This window comes from Odontomachus brunneus, unplaced genomic scaffold (genome assembly GCF_010583005.1).
Source record: "Odontomachus brunneus isolate Ranch 3 - 2012 unplaced genomic scaffold, Obru_v1 Obru_scaffold_093, whole genome shotgun sequence".
NCBI lineage: Eukaryota > Metazoa > Arthropoda > Insecta > Hymenoptera > Formicidae > Odontomachus > Odontomachus brunneus.
The window spans coordinates 1,375,434-1,396,999 of NW_022639543.1; the positions used below are offsets into that span (position 1 = coordinate 1,375,434).

General features: G+C 34.9%; 1 protein-coding gene across 1 annotated transcript; it reads left to right on the top strand.

Annotated features, from left to right (window-relative positions):
* Positions 1-1,342: 1,342 nt before the first annotated feature.
* LOC116848339 lies at positions 1,343-20,489 on the top strand. The gene is made up of 11 exons (XM_032824295.1): positions 1,343-1,768; positions 7,778-7,930; positions 8,692-8,889; positions 10,133-10,507; positions 12,845-13,096; positions 13,747-13,850; positions 13,951-13,966; positions 15,454-15,594; positions 16,939-17,175; positions 19,567-19,709; positions 19,841-20,489. Exons 2-11 carry the CDS (start codon positions 7,850-7,852, stop codon positions 19,926-19,928), a joined length of 1,635 nt encoding a protein of 544 aa, XP_032680186.1. The 5' UTR covers positions 1,343-1,768; positions 7,778-7,849; the 3' UTR covers positions 19,929-20,489.
* Positions 20,490-21,566: the final 1,077 nt, after the last annotated feature.

Below are 21,566 nucleotides of genomic sequence, written 5' to 3' on the forward strand. Positions count from 1 at the left end.
TAAGCATTATCTTATAAAAGAAAGTTCTGATAGATGAAACTGATAGATAAATATATCGATTTTATTCTTAGAATGCTTCTAATTTTAAACTAATTCTTTTAGTTCGTCATGGGATAATTATCGAAATTTTGTACGATATTGCGTTATCTTGTCATTGCAAGTATTTCATTTTCTTGCATTAACATAACATCGTGATGTGCAACTATAGATACATCACTAATTGCGGCGGTGCTATATTACTTCCCAGACAGCATATAAAACTTAACAGATAAGGAACATATATTTTTTCAGTCATCTTCTTGGTTAGACGAAAAGATGTTTAAAAGACACTTTTAAAATGTCACAAATATACTTTTACTTAACGAAAATACATTTTTTCTTGGTCATCTTGTCGATAAGATACAAAGATCTCTAAAAGGCGTCTTTCCGATTACACAAAACATTGATCTTTTAACTAGACGAAAAGTGGTTTAAACAGTATCTTACATAAAGAATATTATAAATAGCGTTAAGGACTAATAAATATTAATTGAATTTCTTTCAATGCTGGAACCTCACTTTATAGTCTCTTACATATCCATTCGCTAAGCATGCAGTCGGCTGATTAAAGGTAGCAACGCTTTTTCTCTATAAGTTTTGTAACGCATTCCGTTAATAGGAATGCAAATAGGAAAATATATATCTCCTGAAAATTATATATATGAGAAAACAAATTCTCCTATTGGTTTTGGGATGAGTGACGACATTTCAGAATAGTCGTTTTAAATTTATCTTCTATTATGCACGTCATTCCTTCAAAATAACTTGAAAATAATTACAAAGTGATATGTTGTGAAAAACAAGTTGTTTTTTTTCTTCACTTTATTGCACCGAGTTTTGGGCATGTAATTAGCGGAAAGAAATCCCAACATTTTCGGGTTCCAATCGTGCAGCTGCTCACTTAATGAATATTTAGCAGCTGATCATATTTCGCATAAATGTATACCACTTGCATAACGTAATTGTGCACAGAAAAAATAACGAAAATGATAAAGTATTGTTTATGTCGGACGGCATGGCGCGGTACTACGTAATTTCGCGAGCGCTGAGCAGTCTGAACACCTTCACGAGTAAATTTCACATTGTTAGTAAGTGCTACATTGAAATCTCGCGAATGTAATTAAACGGAAGTATGAGAAAGTACCGTTCGTACCTTACTGTTACTTAGCCCAGTCTATTAATTGTATGTGTTATTTCAAATTCCTCCGATTTTCTATTTCGAGTGCTTTATGATACTGATCACTAATCGGCAAAGATAATCACGCGAAGGTTAAGATCGCTTCATTCGACTTGAATCATTCTTCCGCGAATCACTTTCTGCGTATATCAGGGGGCACGATAACGACGATAATTCAAAGAGGAAGATGGAGACGGAGACCGCCGACTATCCCGGTCGCCCAGTGAAAGTGCCTCGAACTCGGTTCACGTGCTTCAACCTCCCCGAGTATATCACGAGACGAACTCTTACTAGCGGACTCAGTATCATCTTCACCATCCTTCAACTTCCTGAATCGGCCTCTGCCCGGTCTAGTACATTCGATCGTTGCGCGGTGTGTTTTTTGGAGATACTTGTCGCTCGAGGAGATACTTGTTGCATTTTGGCGATCTTTAAGTAACTGGAGTAATTTTGTTTGCGGGTGTGATGAACAGCGTCTCCAAAGAGAGTGTATACTACTTCAGCTAAAACTGCATTTGACTGGTTGACGGGAATTTATCGCAAACTTTCAAGGTATTCGTTCGTCCTTCATTTCGGCTATATTTCTCTGGCATTTGCGATGTTTATCAATAAAGTCGATTTTCGTTTTGACAATGCTTGTTTTATTCATATTCGTTAGTTTTATGCTCCATGAAATATTAATAATGTTTTATGTAGCAGAAATGTACATGTGTTCTTGCAGGAGACAAAGGTTTTTTACCGGGAGCTAATTTGTTATTAATCTTTCTTTCGAATCATCCGTATACTGTGTTATATAATTTTTTCATAGAAACCTTTTTCTTTCGTTCAGGATATATTTTGGTTTCTGTGGCGTGACTCTCTCCTGAAGACAATCAAGTCTTTGATTATGTTATAATTGTTAACATTATAAATACTATTCTTCTTTTCTCCCTGTCTCTCTTTCTCTCGATAAAGGCGACCCTTTGTCGGATCATTTTTAACACTCACGAATTGGTTCCAAACGTTGTTATTGTCCTAACATCGTTACGTAACTACAACAAAATATTGTAAACACTTTTTTTTTTACATTTGCTTTCACTTATCCAGCATTCTTATATGTAAGATGAGAAAGAAACTGTTGCTTTCAAATATGTCATTCAATAGAAGGTAGCGACTTCCATTGTTTATAATAAAAAAATCGGCCATAAGTGATATCTTGTCCGAGATAAGTGAAAGAACAACTGAGATTGGCCGACAACTTCTGAGAATCGGACGGCAATTATTAAATCGTTCAGATTTCCTCGAAAGGAAGGTCACGACCGACCGATCGCGATGGCTAGCAATTTCGTGGCTCTCCTGAACGAGACAGGAAGTATCGGTCTTTCGAGCGATTAACCGTTCGCAGACGCAGTTTCCGCAATCGCTGGAGATACAAGTGCAACCGCCAAATCACAAAGACACTCGATCAATTGTGATTAATCGTCCGTGAAGGCACGCGACGTACAGACATCTCAGGAGTCGTTAGAAAATTATTTATGTACGATTTTTATTTAATGGGAAAGTTACCATGTAAAGTAAGGTGTCAGTAAGGTGAAAGTTTACGAAATTGTCATAGTTTTACGGACGCGAATAATTATAAATAACACGCAAACTGAGTACTGTGTCGTAACAATCGGAAAAGAGATTGCGCGATAGAGCGCGCGCCGGGAATGCATTAGAGCGGGTGTTTCACCGCGACAGCGATTTCTGTCGGCAGCGCGATGCGCTTCCTACAATCTCTAGTCATTGTTCGAAGATGACTCGGGAGATGTTCTAGATTATAGCGTGCGACACGTCTGGCAGCGAAAATAATGGTTCACCTGTAATTACCAATGATAATAATTGTCTTTGATTTTGTTCGGTAATAACATCTCGTTTCTCCAGATCATTTCTCCAGTCATTTAAGAATAAGAAAATGCTTTGGACGTACAAGTGTTCTAGAAAATGTCGCGTTGAAAGTATCAGACTGAAAACGAATTTTCATTTTCGTTCATGAAAAAAAATGTCGCGCTCATCGATATTATATTGGCAGACATTTTGTTGTTTTCTCATTATTTTTTGTGAATGATCCCAGAAGATGTAAATTTTCTGTCGAGCGGGTTTTTTTCTTCTTTTTATCAGGAGAATTCACGTGTATGTACATCAGTCGTATCGTTGCAAAATATGCTCGACAAAATGAACGTATATGTTGCAATGTCATCCGTGAAGAGCGAATATGCTCGCTGACTTTCTTCGATTACATCTACGTGGATGTACCCTACGGTGATCACTTTATGTTCAGCTAAAATTACGATCGCGAGAAAGCGAAAGTCTTTGCAGAGAGTCTAGGCAATGCGGACATCCGGATGGATGATTTAACACGAGTGCTTGAATTGGCGCTCGCGATCGTATACAACGATCGAAGTTCAGGAACTTTGAGTTTACACACAAGAGCATGAGTGCGTTTTTCTTCGTAATAGTATCACACACATCGTTATCATAGTACAGAGCGTGCTGCTGACAAAATATCAAGACTAATTAATCCCTGCCTTTTCTTATATAATGAGGTTAAATATTACAACCACAGAACGCATGTTCAACCTCGTTATCTATCACTTTCCGGATGGTTGTGTCAACATACTACCGAATTCTGAGGATTATTGATCGTTATTGTTATATAATATGGTGTTATATGCATTATGCATTCAATTCTTAGTACGATTTAGTTTCGTCTAGTTAGGACAAGACCTTATATCAATTTGAAAGCTGCTGCTGCTGCTGCCGCCGCATCATTCACTCACAGATACATTAACTGTATTGTAAATATCTTCTGATCTAACGATGATGAAGAAATTATTATTATACATTATCGGCATCGCCGATAGAAAGAAATTAATTACGCCGAAGCCTATTTTCATGACGTGTCAAGTGAAATTCGACTCTCTGCGGTTACATCGCGAAATCATTCTCGATTGTATGTAAAACGAGACGATATTCGACACTGCATTCACGTTTCCGGAATTGCGAGACGACGAATGCGTTATACGAGCGATATTTCAGTCATTTGAAAGGTGAACACAATCGCGAATGAAGTCGCTCGACCGTGGCAGATGCACTGAAATTAAACCTGCCCATATAAGAACATCGACCTTGAGGTCGTCTGTTCGCCGCTCGAAAATTAGTTCCGAGCTTATACGAAGAGAATAGATCCTTTCAGTTCTCCTTTCTCATTGTGAACGCCACTGTAACAAGACGGAGACATTTTCGTCGCAACGCGAAAGCTAGGAAGTGGCGGTCATCTTTACGCGATTGCGCATTATGACAGCTCGACGTTACTCTTTGCGACACAATATATCGGACTTGTACAAAAGTTTTTTTTTCAACATTCTAATAGCGGGTTGCAAAATGGTTTAGACACAATATAGTTGGGAGCTCACCACAAAATTTAAAGTCATTATTGGCAAACAATAATAATATAGTTAATAATATAATTAAGAATAACTAAAAATAATTAATGAAAGTAATAATAATTAATATTATATTTACTGGGCAAGCACGCGTCAATAATGTTTCCCAATTTTTATAAAATGTCTGTCAATTCGGTGAAAGACTCCCAACTTTATTGTGTCTAAACCATTTTACAACCCATACTGTGCGCATTTATTTAAAATTCAAGTAAATTCCCTCGAAGAATTGGCAAAGGAAAGGGTTGCGAGAAAGAAAGATTATGCGCACAGCTAATATAACAATCATTCAATCGCTATATCTTTTTGAACAGCTTCCTTCGCTCGTTAAAATCTTCGTTCTGAGCGTTCGGCCTTTTAAGATCGACACGATCATTTAATATTGTTTGAATAATAAATTAATACTCTTTAACAAAGTTCACCAGCGAATCACGAGCGGTGTTACGTTAGCTCCACGTTTTAACGCAACCGTGAATCCCGAACGAAAGTAGCCTCTGTAAAAATTGAAATAAGCGTTTGCCTTCGTTCGCGCTCAGGCGCGCTCAGGCGCTTACAAACTCAAACTCGTCGAGAAGAGCCGAGAAGAAAGTCACGCCGTGCGACGACTGGATAAGCGAATGCGGTACGAAACAATTGCTTTGTTTGAACTTAGCGAGGAGACGATGACCTTGCGAAAATTCACGAGCCGGCGCGCCTCTCGATGACACGAGAATGAAAGACAGCGAGCTAGCGAGCGAGAACTTGAGGAGCGAAAAGAGATCGCGTTATTAGGGAAAGCCTGTACGAGATAAAAAGTTCGATGTACGCGTGGCGCAAAGTTCACAAGGTTGAAGTATCTCGAGCGTATTAATCACTCGCGTCGCGCGCGCACCTATCCGTTCTCCGCTATACGTAAGCGCTGAGACGAGGAAGATTGCGACAACTCAACTCGAAGGCGTAATTAGAACGAGGCTGTGGGGTAGCAAGGAGCGATCGCGTCGATGGCAGATGCCATGATTCGAATCGTGCCCTCCGCTCGTGCTGACATCGAGGGTCGGATGTATAATTGCGGTACACGGGCAAGCCGTGTTTTACTGTGCGAAAATATCCCGGAGAAAAGAAGTCACGCTCTCTATTTATCACCGTTACTGCTACAAATTGATTGTCACGCGTCTCTACAGAAAGCGCATCTCTTTAAGCGGGGACCGAATGGTCCCAGAACGATGACCATTAACAATAACTGGAAGTAAAGGTCAACGAACAAGGTTGCTTTTTCAAATTTTGAAGAATAATTCGGCGGATAATGTGTCGTTCAAACGACGAAATCCACCTGTAATGTCCTGTAAATAATAATTATTCGCACTAGTAAGAAGTCGACTCCTCCGAGTTGGCATAGTTTTTCTTACTTTACATTGTATTTACACAGGAGCTGATTTATATACTACTTAATTGTTCATTAATTAATGAAAATATGATTACGCTCGCAGTTAAGTCGATGTCGATCGATCGCGTATATATTCTTGTATGTCAAGAGAAAATATGTTTCCGGCCAAAGATACGTGGAGGCAGAAAAATTCTCTGTGAACCAGTTAACAGAGCGGACTGTGCGATTTGGGAAGGAAATGTTTTGAATCTAGCTTCTTTTATTATTGCTTTTATTTTATTTTTTCCAAGTTCCTTTGTATCTTCAAGATCCCGAGTGCGAGTTGTGTTACAATATATTAATATAGTGTGACGTTATTATGATATGTACTTATTTTGTATAGTGTATTATAGTATGTATTAGAAATAAAATATTCATTGCATCAGGCGGAAAATGGGCGCATCAAAATGCTTGCTGTGGCACTGGGCGCATTTAGCTCAAATTTTCAGCTCAAGTTCAGTTCAATTTGCCTTTGTTGCGATTGTTGTTCTTTAATGAAAAGAAATAGCTGTATATCTGTAACTTGAATACTCGAATATTACAAGTGCTTCGGCTTTGCGGTAATTTGCAACAGCAAATTGGCCACAGATTTTACAAATAAAAATAAATCGGCAGACGTATCCTGTATATGTATTTGGCCTCTTTTTACAACTCTTTTACGATATTATTTTATAATAATTTTTGTTACTATTTTTGTAAGTATATATTTTAAAGTATATATTTTTCTTAACATTATCCTTTACAAATAATTGTATGTTTTTTTTTATAACACGCATCACTTAAAGAATTTCTTCTATCTTTTGGAACGAAAAATATACTTGTCGTTTTTTCAGATCTCCGATATCTTTTTAGGTTTCTTTATCCCCCCAGACGGTCTCAGAATGTGATGATAACGCGCTGGAGTAAGTAGCGTTCGTGCTAATCACCATTGCCGGGGAGCGCGTCTATTATTCCAACTTGCATGCCAGCTGCTCGCATCCGCATTACGCAACGTGCGCGCGAGTTATTTTCCCTCGGCTGAGATGTGCGCAAAAGTATGCGGCCCGGGGTACGAGAGTTATGTACGAGAGTTCGGTTATTTGGGAATGTGCATATTTTATTGTAATATGTGTCCGGGCGATATCACCTCATATCTCTCTGTTCTCCATTCGCGACTTTTCACGCATGGTACGCGCTCGGGACTTAAAATAATGACGTTAAAAATGATAAAGGAGGCATATTACTTTTTCAGGCTAAAAAGCGACAATATTTGAGAATTTATTTAAAGTAAACTACCAAGTGAATATGATGAGTTAAATTTTATATGTATAATTAAGTAATATATATTTGCATTAAAAGAATAATTACAGATTATGTTTGAATGCAAATATATTACTCAATTACTCAATTTGTGTAAAATACAAACATATTTATTTAGTAGATTTTTAAAAATATATTTCCAAATATTGTTGCTTTTCTGGCCCGAAAACATCGTTGGAAACACGTCGAAAACGAATTTCACAAACAAGCGGTGCATTCATTATACTGCCGACTTATTTTCGTCGACTTTATGAGGAGCGGCAGTATATTAATCTTATCCGCCACCGAATAGCGGGAGATCAGCGAGATTACTCTTACCCTCCCTCTCTCTCTCTCTCTCTCTCTCTCTCTCTCTCTCTCTCCTCGGACGTTTTTCGCAAAGCACGATTTATGTTTCAGATCACAGCGGCTGCTGTTAGAAAGATGATTCTGACTATATAGCTGGAGGCGGTAAACGAGTTGATCATCGCCATGAAAACAATTAGACGAGGAGATTGGTGCCGACTGCTGCTGGTAGCCGCGATCTTGTCGGGACGTACCAATGCAGAAAAGGTTAAATAATCAAAAGTCTTAAAAGATATTTTCATAATCCTACTTGTTGATCCACATATACCGGCAAAAATTGCACGGCTATTTGGTTATGAAACGCGCGCGTGCGCGCAATGGAATAATATTTCTATCTTGCCGAGACATACAACTTTCCAAATCGTGTTCGTCCTATTCGGTCACCGTGTCATTATTTCATCACATTGACGCTGCAACATCCGGATGTGCGAAGCTCTTTCGTGCCGCCACACTTACAAAACTGGCTTGATGGATTAAAGCGCGCGCGAATGAAAAAGCCAAACTTTTGTTAACGTTAGAGATACACATGCGGCGCATGTTAATAATTTCACACCATGAATCTGTTGCGCGTACACGGGGGTACTTCATAGGGTCAAACCTGCGATGTATCGGACATAAAGACTGGGAAGAATGACTCCGTAGACGAATATAATTGCGCGTAATCGGTGAAAGTAGCGGAGATATTATTAATGACAGCTATATGAAAGAGCGCGCATACCGACGCGTAACATTCGTGCGTACAGGATATGAGAGTATATGTACAGTATATTATGTACATTATATACGAGACGTTAGATAATTGGTGATGATCTGGGGTTACGAAACGAATGGACGTTTTTAACGTCTACTATCGTAGATACTATTGGCGGATTAATGCGTCAGACTGATCGTTGCGGATGTAATTTGCGAGATATTATTACTGAAAATTATTACTGTCCGCGATAAATTGTTCAAGACGATTGTTGCAGCACAAGCGGCAGATCTTTCGAGAACAGGTATTGCCGGCGTTAGGTGGCAAGATTCCAGAGGAAGCTTTTCGAACGGATCGTCTGGCATTGAATCGATTGAACAAAGAAGGCATCACTGTGCCCGACGGTGTGGTGTTGGACGCTCGGCATGTGCAGAAGCATCCTCATTCCGATCAAAGGATGCCGGAGATCATAAAGGTATATACGTGCACACTACGAACGTTCACTTTTCGAACTAGAGCACTTACTCTCTAAATTTCTTCGAGTGAAATTCCATTCGAAAAGTAGAGTGGCAGTTAAGAGAGTCATTGGAAATCGAGCGACTCTGAATCGTCGAACGAATATTTGCAATAGAAATTTAATACGATAGAAATGTATGTAGTTTGCGTGTCTAGTTATTGTCTAATATTAATGTATCCTCATTGCTTACAAAAATACTACGTAGGAACTGGAGAAGAACTTGGTAGAGTTTTATTCGATGATTGAAGTAGTTTATTGTGCGATATGTGGTGTAATGATTCTTCCTAAGACATAGTAATATTAATTCAGTTTTATAATGTGCACATATTATAATGTGAATTTAAAACACATTTATTTATATTGTTAAAAACAGCTCAAAATTACGCGAGCAATGAATGAACGTATGTAAATAGAAAAACATACTAAAAAGAAATTGGTGAGAATGGATAAAATGATATTATGACATTATGATATTACGTGAAAGATATCACGTAAAAGGTAAAAAAACATGAGAAAATACATATTACGCAACAAAAATTTCCTATGCTATGATTCTTATTAGGATTAAAATTAGAAAGCATGCTCGAAAGATTGAGTACTAGCAAATTGCCCATTTTGAGCCCATTTTGAGAGCAGCACACTTGATTAGTCAATTACATAGTTCTTTTTATACATTTTTCTGTTCCGTTTTTGTTCGGCGAATGAGTTTTGCACATTTTTTGTGCGCAGTGATTGCAGGAAAAGCGTTACATCTTGTTTGGGATTCCAAATAACTTTACCCTTTAGTTATTAGGCAGAAATTAACGCACCGACCCAGTATAACTGTTTGAAAACTGCATTAATTAAAAAAAAAGATATAGGAAAAAAGAACATAGAAAAAAAATGTTGGCCATCGCACACGTGTGACGTTGGTAGCGGTCGTTTTAAGAATGGTAATCTAGTATACTCCAGCGAACAGTTTCACTTTAATTGATTGAAACATATATATTCTATAAATTAAAAATTCCAAGTGGAACATTCATTCTTGTGACTCCGACTGGTAGTAATTTCATTATCGCTTCGAGCAAATTTTTACTTCTAGTGAGATGTTACCTCAGAAAATTTAGAGAGTACTTTGGCTAAGATTCTGTGATAATTCACAGATACAGATCCCGTATACTCGCAAACTAAGGAATCTTATTCTCTTTTTTATTTAATCAAGGTTTATCTGACATCGGATGGTCGATACGTGCCGCCGGAAGGCCGAGTCCATTACAACCACCCGAAAACAGTAGACACGACTTACATTATACGAAGGCCATTCATGCGCACGAACCATAAGTTGTCCACCAATTTCGAAAGCATGAAACTTCGAAGTTATCCTAAAATTACTTATCCCAATTATGGACAACTCGTACCGATCTTACCGCCCTCCAAGCCAGGTGTTTACAAATCCGTTATAACGCCGTTGATACTTCCGGCAGATAAGGATCTACTTGATCTGTCAAGTTGGCGGGCAGGATACGACTGGGATATCGCATACGAACCGTTCGATGATTACTTCATCGACGATATTGCACTCTTCGATTCTCACCAGGTATATTGTATGATCTAGTCAATTCGCGGCCTGTCACCTTACTTTTTTCGAGTCGCTAGATAATTTTTATATCAGTGACTACGGATATGTAGCAGAAATTTCTAAAAAATACTGTAAAGACGATATCCTTTTTAGATATCTAAATGGTGTCTAAAAAAAATCTAAAAAAGGAGAACTTCCTTCAAACGTCTTAAATATTTTTAAGACGCCTTTATGCTACCAGGATAATGATTTAATGACTTCTCACTGATATAACAAGTACACAGAACAAATTAGTACCTACTTAAAATGAATATAATCAAATTAATAATTATCATCTTATATGTAAACTACGACATATAATTTTGCTAAAGGAATTCTTCAAGAATAGAGAAATTTTTCAAGAATAAAGTTTTGAATTTCAACACTCAATCTTATAATTATATATTTCAATATTATAATAATATTTTCTTCCGATATTTAAAAATATATTTTCAACCCAATACTTTACACTTTCTATTCATGAAAATTATTTTTGAGTAATAAGAATATATTTTTCTTTGTTGAATCATATAAAATGTATAGTTTATTTAAAATTAACTTATCTTCGTTTAACAAATACTTATATGTTTATATGTAATCTCATTTTAAAATTTACATGCTAAAGTAAAAGATATTTTTAAAACAAAATTGTTCTCACTTCTGCGTAGTACAAAAAATCAGTGAACATGCATAATCACGAAATTTGAGAAAGAGAGAGAGAGAGAGAGAGAGAGAGAGAGAGAGAGAGAGAGAGAGGGGTGGAACAACGTCCCGAAAACTGAATATCGCGACAATATATGTTGTCCCAGAAAGTTGTATGTATGACAACTTAAATATGATAATTGAGAATATGTTTTTAAATATCGGAAGAAAATATTATTATAATATTGAAATACACAATTATAAGATTGTTGAAATTCAAAATTTTATTTTTGAAAAATTTCTCTATTCTTGAAGAATTCCTTTAGCAAAATTATATGTCGTAGTTTACATATAAAATAATAATTATTAAGTTGATTATATTCATTTTAAGTAGGTACTAATTATGATTTAAATATTTCGAAAGATTGTCCCTGTACTTAGTTTGGGAATTTTGACTTTTCGAATTGTCCTACTTTTAAAATTTTGATACTTCTTTTCGGGATTATGCATGTTCACCAAAAAATCTTCTGACAAACTGCAAAAATAATGTGACGAGCCGTGGTTTGGCCAAGACTAGTAAAATGATGATTATCTTTATCTCATGCACTTGTTTAGAGTTTCTGGCCGCGTTCAAGATAGAGTACGTGCGATACAAAGGAAAGTTTGCAACTCGGTAACTCATATTTGCTCTCACGCATTCACTTGTACTTACGGCATGCAAATTATCTGAGATGGGCACTATGAATATCGCGGTGCAATCTTGCTTAACTGATCCGGTGTTGAGAGCCTTCGGTTAAAGGCGTTATCTAACTTCGAACAGTTCTAGATGCGCGCTTGTAGCAATCTTTTCTAACCAGTTATAAAGTAGAACGCGATAAATCCACTCAAAAAATACAATTTTATACTTAGCGAAATTCTCTTATATATGGCCTTGGGAGCATAGGTTCCTGTGGATTATTCCAAGAGGAGAAATTATTCCAACAAGAAAGAAATTTAGTTACAAGATATTATTTCCTGTAATTCCGTGTTCTAAGTAAAAATTTTTACTTTCTAGAGGAATATTTCTTTTCTAATGAAGAAATATAAGATTACTCTTGAAATAATTTTTTTTATTATTAAAAGAATTCTCTCGAGCAAATAAGAGAATTCCGCTGAGAATGAAATTATATTTCTTTGGGTGTCGCATATTTTACGTATATTCTCAAAAAATATCAAGATAAACTTAAGAGATCCGATAAAATCTTTTTATTTGTCTGTTACATGAAATGTTTCTATGAAATTTTTTTATCGAGCTTGCGATATCGATTGTTGCATATCATCTCTTCATTGGGGCAATATTAGCTACAAATTGGGCCTCAATATATTCAATATTAGTTTAATATTGTAGATATTTTGTATTTTATAGCCAATATACAATTCTGAATATTGGGAATTCATTTGTTACCAGTACTGGTTAGATATTGAGTTACATTAGCTCAATGTACATCCAATTTATGCCAATATTAGTACAATCATATTGTGCAATGTTGACAATTTATTCACATTTTATTTATAACCAATATTGGCTATATATTGGCCCAATGTATGCCAATATAACCAATGAACTGGGCCAATGTAACGCCAATAAACTGTGCTATTAAGGATTAAATTAATCAAAGCATCTTTAATTATTAGATTATCACGGATTATCAAGGATTTCTCAATGAGTTCCACGGACGATCTTCAAGGCATGTAAACTCAAAAAGCAACAACAGGAACCAACGGCAGAACCGAAAATATCCAGATTCGAAATTAACACCTCAGCAGAATGTTAGGTCATACAACTCTCACAATTCTGCCTACACGAGTTTGACTAATATACCGGAAACTAATTTTTCCTGCAGAGGAAGGAAGGGAATGTTCGCCGACGTCGAAACCAAATGCCAAGTAAAGAGTTGACTTTTGTTATTCCTTAATTAACAAATATATTCTCTGCCTATTTATCTATTTTTTTTTCTGGATTGGTTTACTCTAACAATAATCGATGCATAATAATTGATGTGTTGCAAATTTTACTCATGCGCGCGCAAATCTACAGATCTTATCATTCACGATATCACGACATTTTGCGAAATCACACGGCAACGATGTATTATTAATCCTCTCGTGTCACGACATTATATCCGATCCAATGGGCGATATCGAAATCCATCATGACGAATCGTACGATTCACCCGGATTTCTACGCGCCATGCGAGAGTGTGATCTAGATCAACGTTCGTCCATTATGTTCTAGTTGCTCCTTTAATGAAGCGGCTGACTGAATTGCAGCGTGTTGCAAAATCGCGATTCCGCGAGCGTTGCCGCTTCGATCTTCCCGCACGACTCCAATGTAAAAGGATATTACCTTACAATTACGAGTTATCTATATAAAATGTACTTGAGTAACTGTGAGCATAAACGTTAATTGTTAATATGTGTTAATATCGTGTCCTTGCCGAGTGATATAATTGTTATCGATTCGACGTAATGCCAACGTAACTGCTATTCGCGTGTATATTATATGTGTGTAATCGTCGATTTGTTATGTTTTACAGGTGTTTCATAATTGCTCAGAATGGTCGAAGGCATCCTCTCTGTGTCCACCAGGGACAGCGTTTTGCGAAACTAGCAAACGCTGCGAGTGGTTCGACCATGTGCGGTGTGGGCAGTAAAATCGAGGTCAATACTAAACCATCTTTTTTCATTGAACTTGTAGAAATAAGAAGAGGATGCTTGAACTATGCTGATTCTCATATCAGCCTCTTGGGCGGAGACGTAAGATTAAGAAAAGAATCTATTTTTTTATGCGAAGTTGTGTACACACACAAGACAAATTGATGTATATGCAGGACATTCTAAATCCACCTCTCATGTGTCGATTGCTTGGTCCGATTTTCGCTCAGTGGAAACGTAATTTTATGAGCTTTATACGTCATCTACCTCTTGTTAGATCAAAAGTTGAAAAAGTGCATTCTTCTTCTGAAGAAATTTGGGTAAAAACTATGGAGACAGGTGTTGCGCTTGTAGAATTTTGTTTAATTTTATCACAATTATCGTTTTATATTTCGAAAATATAATAATCAATATAAGTGGCTTTTTAAAGTAGTTTAAGTTTGGTTGTTGAAGTAAAGAATGAGAGAATTTTCACAACGGTCATATATTTAGCCATATAAAGCGCGTTATCAATTAAAATATAGACTATTTTGTACAAACTATTATTTGTTTACTTATTACTTGGGATTGGCGTATTATTTTTAATTTTCCTATCTTTAATTTTTTGTAAATTTTTAAATCATTTTACATTAATTATAGCTAAATTGGATGTGTACAAACCATTATTTGTAATAAAGTTTCTGTTCGTGTCAATGTGTATATGTGCGAGTGTGCGCGCGCGTGCGCAAACTATCCAAACGATCTACCGACTCATGTTCAATTTGTAATATTGTTTTAGTTAACACTTTGTGTGCCATAATGAGACGTAAGCGTTTTTCTTTAAAGAAGCAAATTTTTTCTTCATCTCTTGGCGATTTTAACTAACTTAGAGATAGTTGGATATATTATTACTATATTATATATATATATATATATATATATATAGTATATAAAAATAGGGAAGTAAATATAACTAAAAATAATTTGTTAACTGTTAAATTACTATAAATAGATAAAAGTACAAAAAAAAACACTTTTTTTCAAGTAAAAATTATACTAAGGTTAACAGTTAGGAATCTAAATAGTTTATTCAGCAAAATTAACAGTACAATAAACTATTGATGTATTGATAATATTTTTACTACAAGTTTTTTTGTCAAAAACACAGATATATTTTCTTCATATCGAGGAAATGTTATTATCGAGTAAGACGAAATTACTAATTTTGAAAATTTGTCTTATTGGATCTGCCATTTTGAATTTTGACTTTTTGCTTCGAAATTCGTAATCAGTGACCTCTATATGACAAATTCAAAACAATTTTATCGAGAAATAAAATGTATGACTCAAAGGGTTAATAAAACTTTGATTACATGTAGACATATAGAATCTTAGTGACACACACACACACACACACACACACACACACATATATAATAGGAAAATTTCAATGGTCTATATTTAGTCTAAATCTCTATTTTACTGTTTCGGTGCAATTAGACAACATACGTCCCTCTCTCAAGACGATAATGGAAGGGGCGCACGGAGTCTCGCGTTGCGTGCGTTTTACACTTTCTCTCTCTGTGTGACATAATTTCTCGTACACCTAGCACAGTCTCGCAGCGGAAACTGGTCCAGTTTCGTTCATATTCAAACTCGGTGCGGTCATGCCAAGAAGTTGCTGTGTCTGTACTGCACTCCTGCTCGCCGTATTGGCAGTGCCCGCTTCGTTCATTCAGATCCGGGTCCAGGTAAATCTCGGGTTTACCCAACAGGGATAGTCACGTATCGAAAAGATACTCAAATGTACAATTTATCTAAACCTATATCTGTACCTATAAGCTACGAGATCTTTCGAATCGCTTGGTAAGTTGCAGTAACGTTTTTCCTATCTTATATATAGACAAGGACGGATTTAAAAATCGCATCCTACAAAGCGTAACTTGGACAATTACGAATTAATAAATTTGCTTTTGATACAATTTGACTTAATTTCACGATGTTTATTTGCGAATAATAACGTGCATATATGTCTCCCATATTTTATAGTACACTTTCACATTGAAATTGATCGATACGCTCTCTAGTTTCCCGGTTTGATTCAAGTTGCGTCGAATTTGTCAACTTCCTTATACAATGGTGACACAAGGGTAATGTAAAAAAAAATGTCCTTGACTTTGAATCAATCAAGGTAGCATTTTGCAAAGGTTTGTTACACTTTGCTGGATTTCCAACTTTTTCTAAATTGTGAAAGCCGAGTATGGTTCGTACTTGGAAACGATTACTTTTTACATTACTACACGTATTACTACCGTTTATTACCTCGTTTGAAATGTTGATGTTAAATGCTCCTATCACTCCTGATAATTTGCACTTCACTTGCCTAATTTGCCGCTGTACTTTGTTTCGCTTTTCTGACGATAATAATAGTTTTGTAGATTTTGTATCAACGATCTGTTGAGGAAGTTTATCGCTTGATAAAAAATTATATATGTCCTTAACTACTTCTTTCACGTAGCCAAAAATTGAAAAGTCAAAATATGTAGTTATTTTTGTAGCCTAAATATTTATATAAAAAATCCAGACAATATTTATCAAAAAAAATTAATTATTTACATGTATAAATTATATTTAAATCCAGTAATTTAAAAAAGTATACGTTTTTGGAAGAATAGTAATATATAGTACTCTTTGTATATGGTATATATTAAATATACCTCTTTATATATGTCTCTATATATTTTTGGAAGTTGTTATGGGAGCAAAATAAATTTGTTTGTGAATTAGATTTAATTTGTTAGATGCATTGAAACTTATACTACATATAAATTAAAATATTATCTGGCTCGTGTAATTGGTCATTTGAGAGTTCAGATATATTTGTGTAAAAAAAAAGTGACATTTTGTGTGACATCTTTTATATATGTTTCTTGGGATTGGGATATTATTTTTAATTTTTAATTTTTAATTTTCCTATCTTTAATTTTTTGTAAATTTTAAAATCATTTTACATTAATTATAGCTAAATTGGATGTATGTACGCGTGTTGTGGAATTTAATTAATCTATCACTGATTTTTTTTCCAAATGAACTAGGATCCACTGCCAGGAGATGATTATTACGACGAATATCAACATTTCCAACCGGTAGTAGGATTTCGTCAACCTATCGTGGTGAAAGAAGAGCCCAAAAGCGATCAGGATTTTAGTAAGATTCCTGGAATACCCGGGATAGATTTTCCTATTTATCACAGAGTGCCACCAACGAGTTTTTCCTGCGCACACGTACCGGTAATACCAGGAATGTACGCAAACGTAGAAACTGGTTGTCAGGTAAACGTTACTTCTATTTTTTTAATATTTCAAGTTGACAGATGAAAAACTTATATATCAGTGACTAAATTTCTCTCTCTCTCTTTCTTCCTTTATTCATTTCGATTTGCAAATTTAACGTTAATTTTCTTGTTTAATAAGTTATATTTTAGTACAAACTGTATTATTTATAAATAGATAATCGAGAGATGTTCATTTAGTGGTCATCTTATGATATAAATATATTTATAAGTTATGGGATGTATACCTCAATTTATTAACAATTGAACGTTAAATCTAATAATTCGAGCGGGTTGAGCAGGTTAGTACATAACAATGAAAAAATACATAAACGACAAGAACCCAGATTAAAGTTAAATCAAATTACTGACGTTAGAAGCAGACATATAACTCAGGTAACTTATATCGCAACTTTGGAAAGTACGGCGTTGAGGTGCAAAGTATGAAACATTAAGAAGGTATTACGTATCAAGGACTTTAATAATGAAAGTGTACAAGTAAAGTATGCTGACTTTCTTAACATAAAATCGATAGACAGGGAAGCTTATATGTTTTAACTAAAATTGAGATAGAGTAATGAAAATGCATTTCTCTCGTACACGATGATAACATTCGAATAAGTGTAATAATGTTGAAAATAAATGTTGAAAATGCGATATTCGTCACGAAATATTCGTGCATGCACGAAACTACTGTATAAATTGTATACTTAATTCTTCAAAATAATTCTTCTCGAGTGAGTACACACGGATGGTATATATTTTATGCGTTTATCATATTTTTTCATACGAAAGCGCAATGACGCTGCTCACAAAGCGAGGAAAAATTACCCGAATGACTCGTTTGAGCGGCTGAAGTAGAGCGGATTTATTATGTAAGAGAACGGGCTGGCATTATTAAAACCTCAAGGCAACGCGGGAGTAAGGACCGATCTCGCCTCGGTGAAAGACAAACTCCGCGAGGAAACAGTCTTGGCAAATTGTTGTCGTAATCCAGTCTCTCTCGGTGTGTCAAGATACGCTCGATGCTTCGATTTCGATAATCTTTGTAATTTCGGAGAAGATACTTATCTTTTCGCGCGATGCACTCACGATGTGAACATTTATATTTGTGATAGTCATTAAAAAGGCAAAATATAATTTTTATGTGTAATTTCTACAACTTTTGTTTCTTCTTGCTTAGTAGAACTGCTTTATATACGGAATGAGTCACCTAATATTAAATTCTAAAATATCTTTGTTGTTTTTTATATTAGACAAAAATGTGTAAGAAATAAATTGTGTGGTTAGAAGAGATAAATATTGCAAAACCCTTTCAACCGCACAATTTATTTCTTACATATTCTTCTCTATATAAAAAAATAATATAAAAAAAAGTTATTTTAGAATTTAATATTAAGTAATTCATCCTATATATTTCATATGGCGATATGACGATTTTTAATTTAATCCAAATTTTTTCATCGCTTTAACATATCTAATTTGTTTTCTCATTTGAAACTAGTGTTCTCCAATTGCGCGCGCACGACTGCTATTCCGAACGAATAATTGATTTATCAGAGTGTACAATTATGAAGCAACGTTTAGAAGCGATTGTCCCTCTTCCCTTCCCCCCGTGGGAATATCAGTCGTCAATATCATTGAGTTAATGAAAGACTCGATCGAGTTCTTGCTTTCAATGTTGAGTCATTTTTCTCTTCCATTGCGTATTTGTCTCAAATATTCATTTCTCATGATGACATTATTATTATTATTATTATTATTATTATCATTATAATTATCATTATTATTATTGTTATACATATGCCCATATATATCTCTTCCTTTCTTCCTATATTTCCGCTAATAAGCAATCTAAAATTTACAGCGACTATTGTTATGGAAATACAGTAAAGTGAACTGTGATTGTTTTATGAACAATAAAGTGCGCATTGACATAAATGACGTTACGTGACTCGAACGCTTCGTCATCGCAACTTGATTTCCAGAGCGCTAAACTTTCCTTCTCAAGAATATCATTTGCTTTCTTTGTATTTCCTTAAACCTGACTTCTTCCTACTGTTTCACATCGCTTATATTATTTTCAGTAAACTTGCGTAACTTGTCTCGCATTAAGTCTTCAATTATAATATTTATGTAACAGAAAACCGCCATAAATTATTTTCATTTAACTAACGTACGCTAATAATTTCGCTTATTCGCGCACGTATATTTTAAATATTAATACCCATGTTGTACAAACTATTTTATAAATAGACCGTGTTTAGAGAGGTAAACTCAACTACAATTCCATGTTTGATATCACTGATAAATTGATGTGTGCACACACATTGTCATATATATATATATATATACACACATACACTTTTTTATATATTTTATATTGTTTCAGGCATATCATATTTGTCACGACGGACGTGAAGGCGATCAGGGTGCCTCTTTCTTATGTACCAATGGAACACTTTTTAATCAGCACGAGTTTGCATGCGACTGGTGGTACAACGTTAATTGCGCTAATGCACCGTCTCTTTACAAGTAAATTTTTCATAATCCAATTTTTTGATAGATATATACGTTTGAAATAAATAACAATAATTTGAAAAAGATATCATATTAGATATCGTCATTTTGTGTATTTTATTCTAACGTGCGTTCTATGTTTGTAGGTTAAACGCAGATCCATTAAAAAATCCATATGTACCAAAGGAAACAAAGGACGCGATCCGAGAAAGAATGAAGATCATTGTTTTATAAGTGTAATTAGCTATTTAAACAAAAGAACAAGACAAGTTAATATACCCGTGCGTACGTGTGTGTGTATTTACATACACACAAATACACACACACACACTCTATATATATATATATATATATATATATATATATATATATAAATTTATTATTTTTTGTACAAACATGCATTAATTAGTGCGTTTTATACAAAATGTGTGCTACAGTTCAAGTACAATTACAATGGTTACACCACTGTAATCGTCTAAAATCATATTGATTAATTAATATTTCTTTTATTGATTATTTCGGTTCAGAACCTTACAGACACAGTAGAAGAATTGTAAAACATCTCTAGCGCCTAAAACTAAAATCTTTGATTCTAATAATAAATAAAGTAAATGGAACGTTGCATACTCTTATATATTGAAATAATAAAGGCAAAAGATACTAGTAATAAAGGTTCGCAAATAAACAGTACAAATTGTTTTATGCGATAACACGAAATACTTTTCGACACACGGAAAAAAAGGTTTGGTTGAATTAACCAAATCTGGTCGAATATGAACAATCCAGAAATTCCGATTTAAGTAACCCGAATTCTGTTTAAGTTTACAAGATTTTTGGTTGACTTAAACAGAATTCGGGTTACTTCAATCGGAATTTCTGGATCGTTCATATTCGACCAGATATTTGGTTAATTCAATCTTTTTTTCCATGCACATTCGATCGATAACTTATCCACGCTAAATCTTCATTCACGTCAGTAGAGATAGTGTCGACCGCATTCGCCGAAGGACACTAAGGCGAGTGTTAAGATAGTGAAAGGTAGAAAGGAGAGAGTATACGAGGTATTAGAGGAAGTACGGTGAGAGAGAGATTGGCTCGTGAGAGATTAATCGGAAGAACCGTTCACTTTTCTTGTAAAAAAGTAATATGTATAAACACACATACATGTGTGAGTTTACACGATAATTTTACGAGCAGTTAAATATAAAAAAGCTTAAAATACATCTTGGCCTAAAGAGTAAAATGATAGAAAAGTGCAACGTAATAAAATTTAAACGCTAATACCAAAACGATAATAACAAGACGTTTGTTAAATTTATCGAAAACGAAAAATGCTACGATATACTTGTGTATATACTTACGGACGTATTGGCAGAAAATATCGTAATTTCAAAAATATTTGCGTGAATCACGTGGAAAACTTACGCGGAAATCGATTGCACTGATTGTAAGCTCAATACGAACGAAGTGGTAAAAAATTCTTAAAAGCCTTACAGGACATGAAATAATTGGGTATAATATTTCTATGTTTTATTCTGATATTCTAACGAATTTAAAGATCGAGGCGGAAACTTGACTGTGATTGAGTCAATGATGATTTTTTTCTTATTATTTATTTTCCTACAGTTACAAATAGTTACCTATCTAATTTGTTTTTTCTGCCCCGATTTCTAATATCGTAAGAATATTAGATTGTAAGTACATAGAAATATAAAGAATATGACGTAGAAATGTAGGAAAGAGAACGAAAAAGCCAGAGGAAGCTAGAGAGAATAGAAGGATAGGTGAGGGATAAAGGAGGTAATGTCAGAAAATACTAGAGTTCTCTTGTGTCTTTGAATTTTGTGATTGTTAATATTACATATTATAGTT

Coding starts and splice junctions, on each gene's coding strand:
- LOC116848339 (XM_032824295.1), top strand. CDS start 7,850: ATGAAAACAATTAGACGAGGAGATTGGTGCCGACTGCTGCTGGTAGCC. Junction 8,890..10,132: donor GGATGCCGGAGATCATAAAG/GTATATACGTGC, acceptor TATTTAATCAAG/GTTTATCTGACATCGGATGG. Junction 15,595..16,938: donor TCATTCAGATCCGGGTCCAG/GTAAATCTCGGG, acceptor CAAATGAACTAG/GATCCACTGCCAGGAGATGA.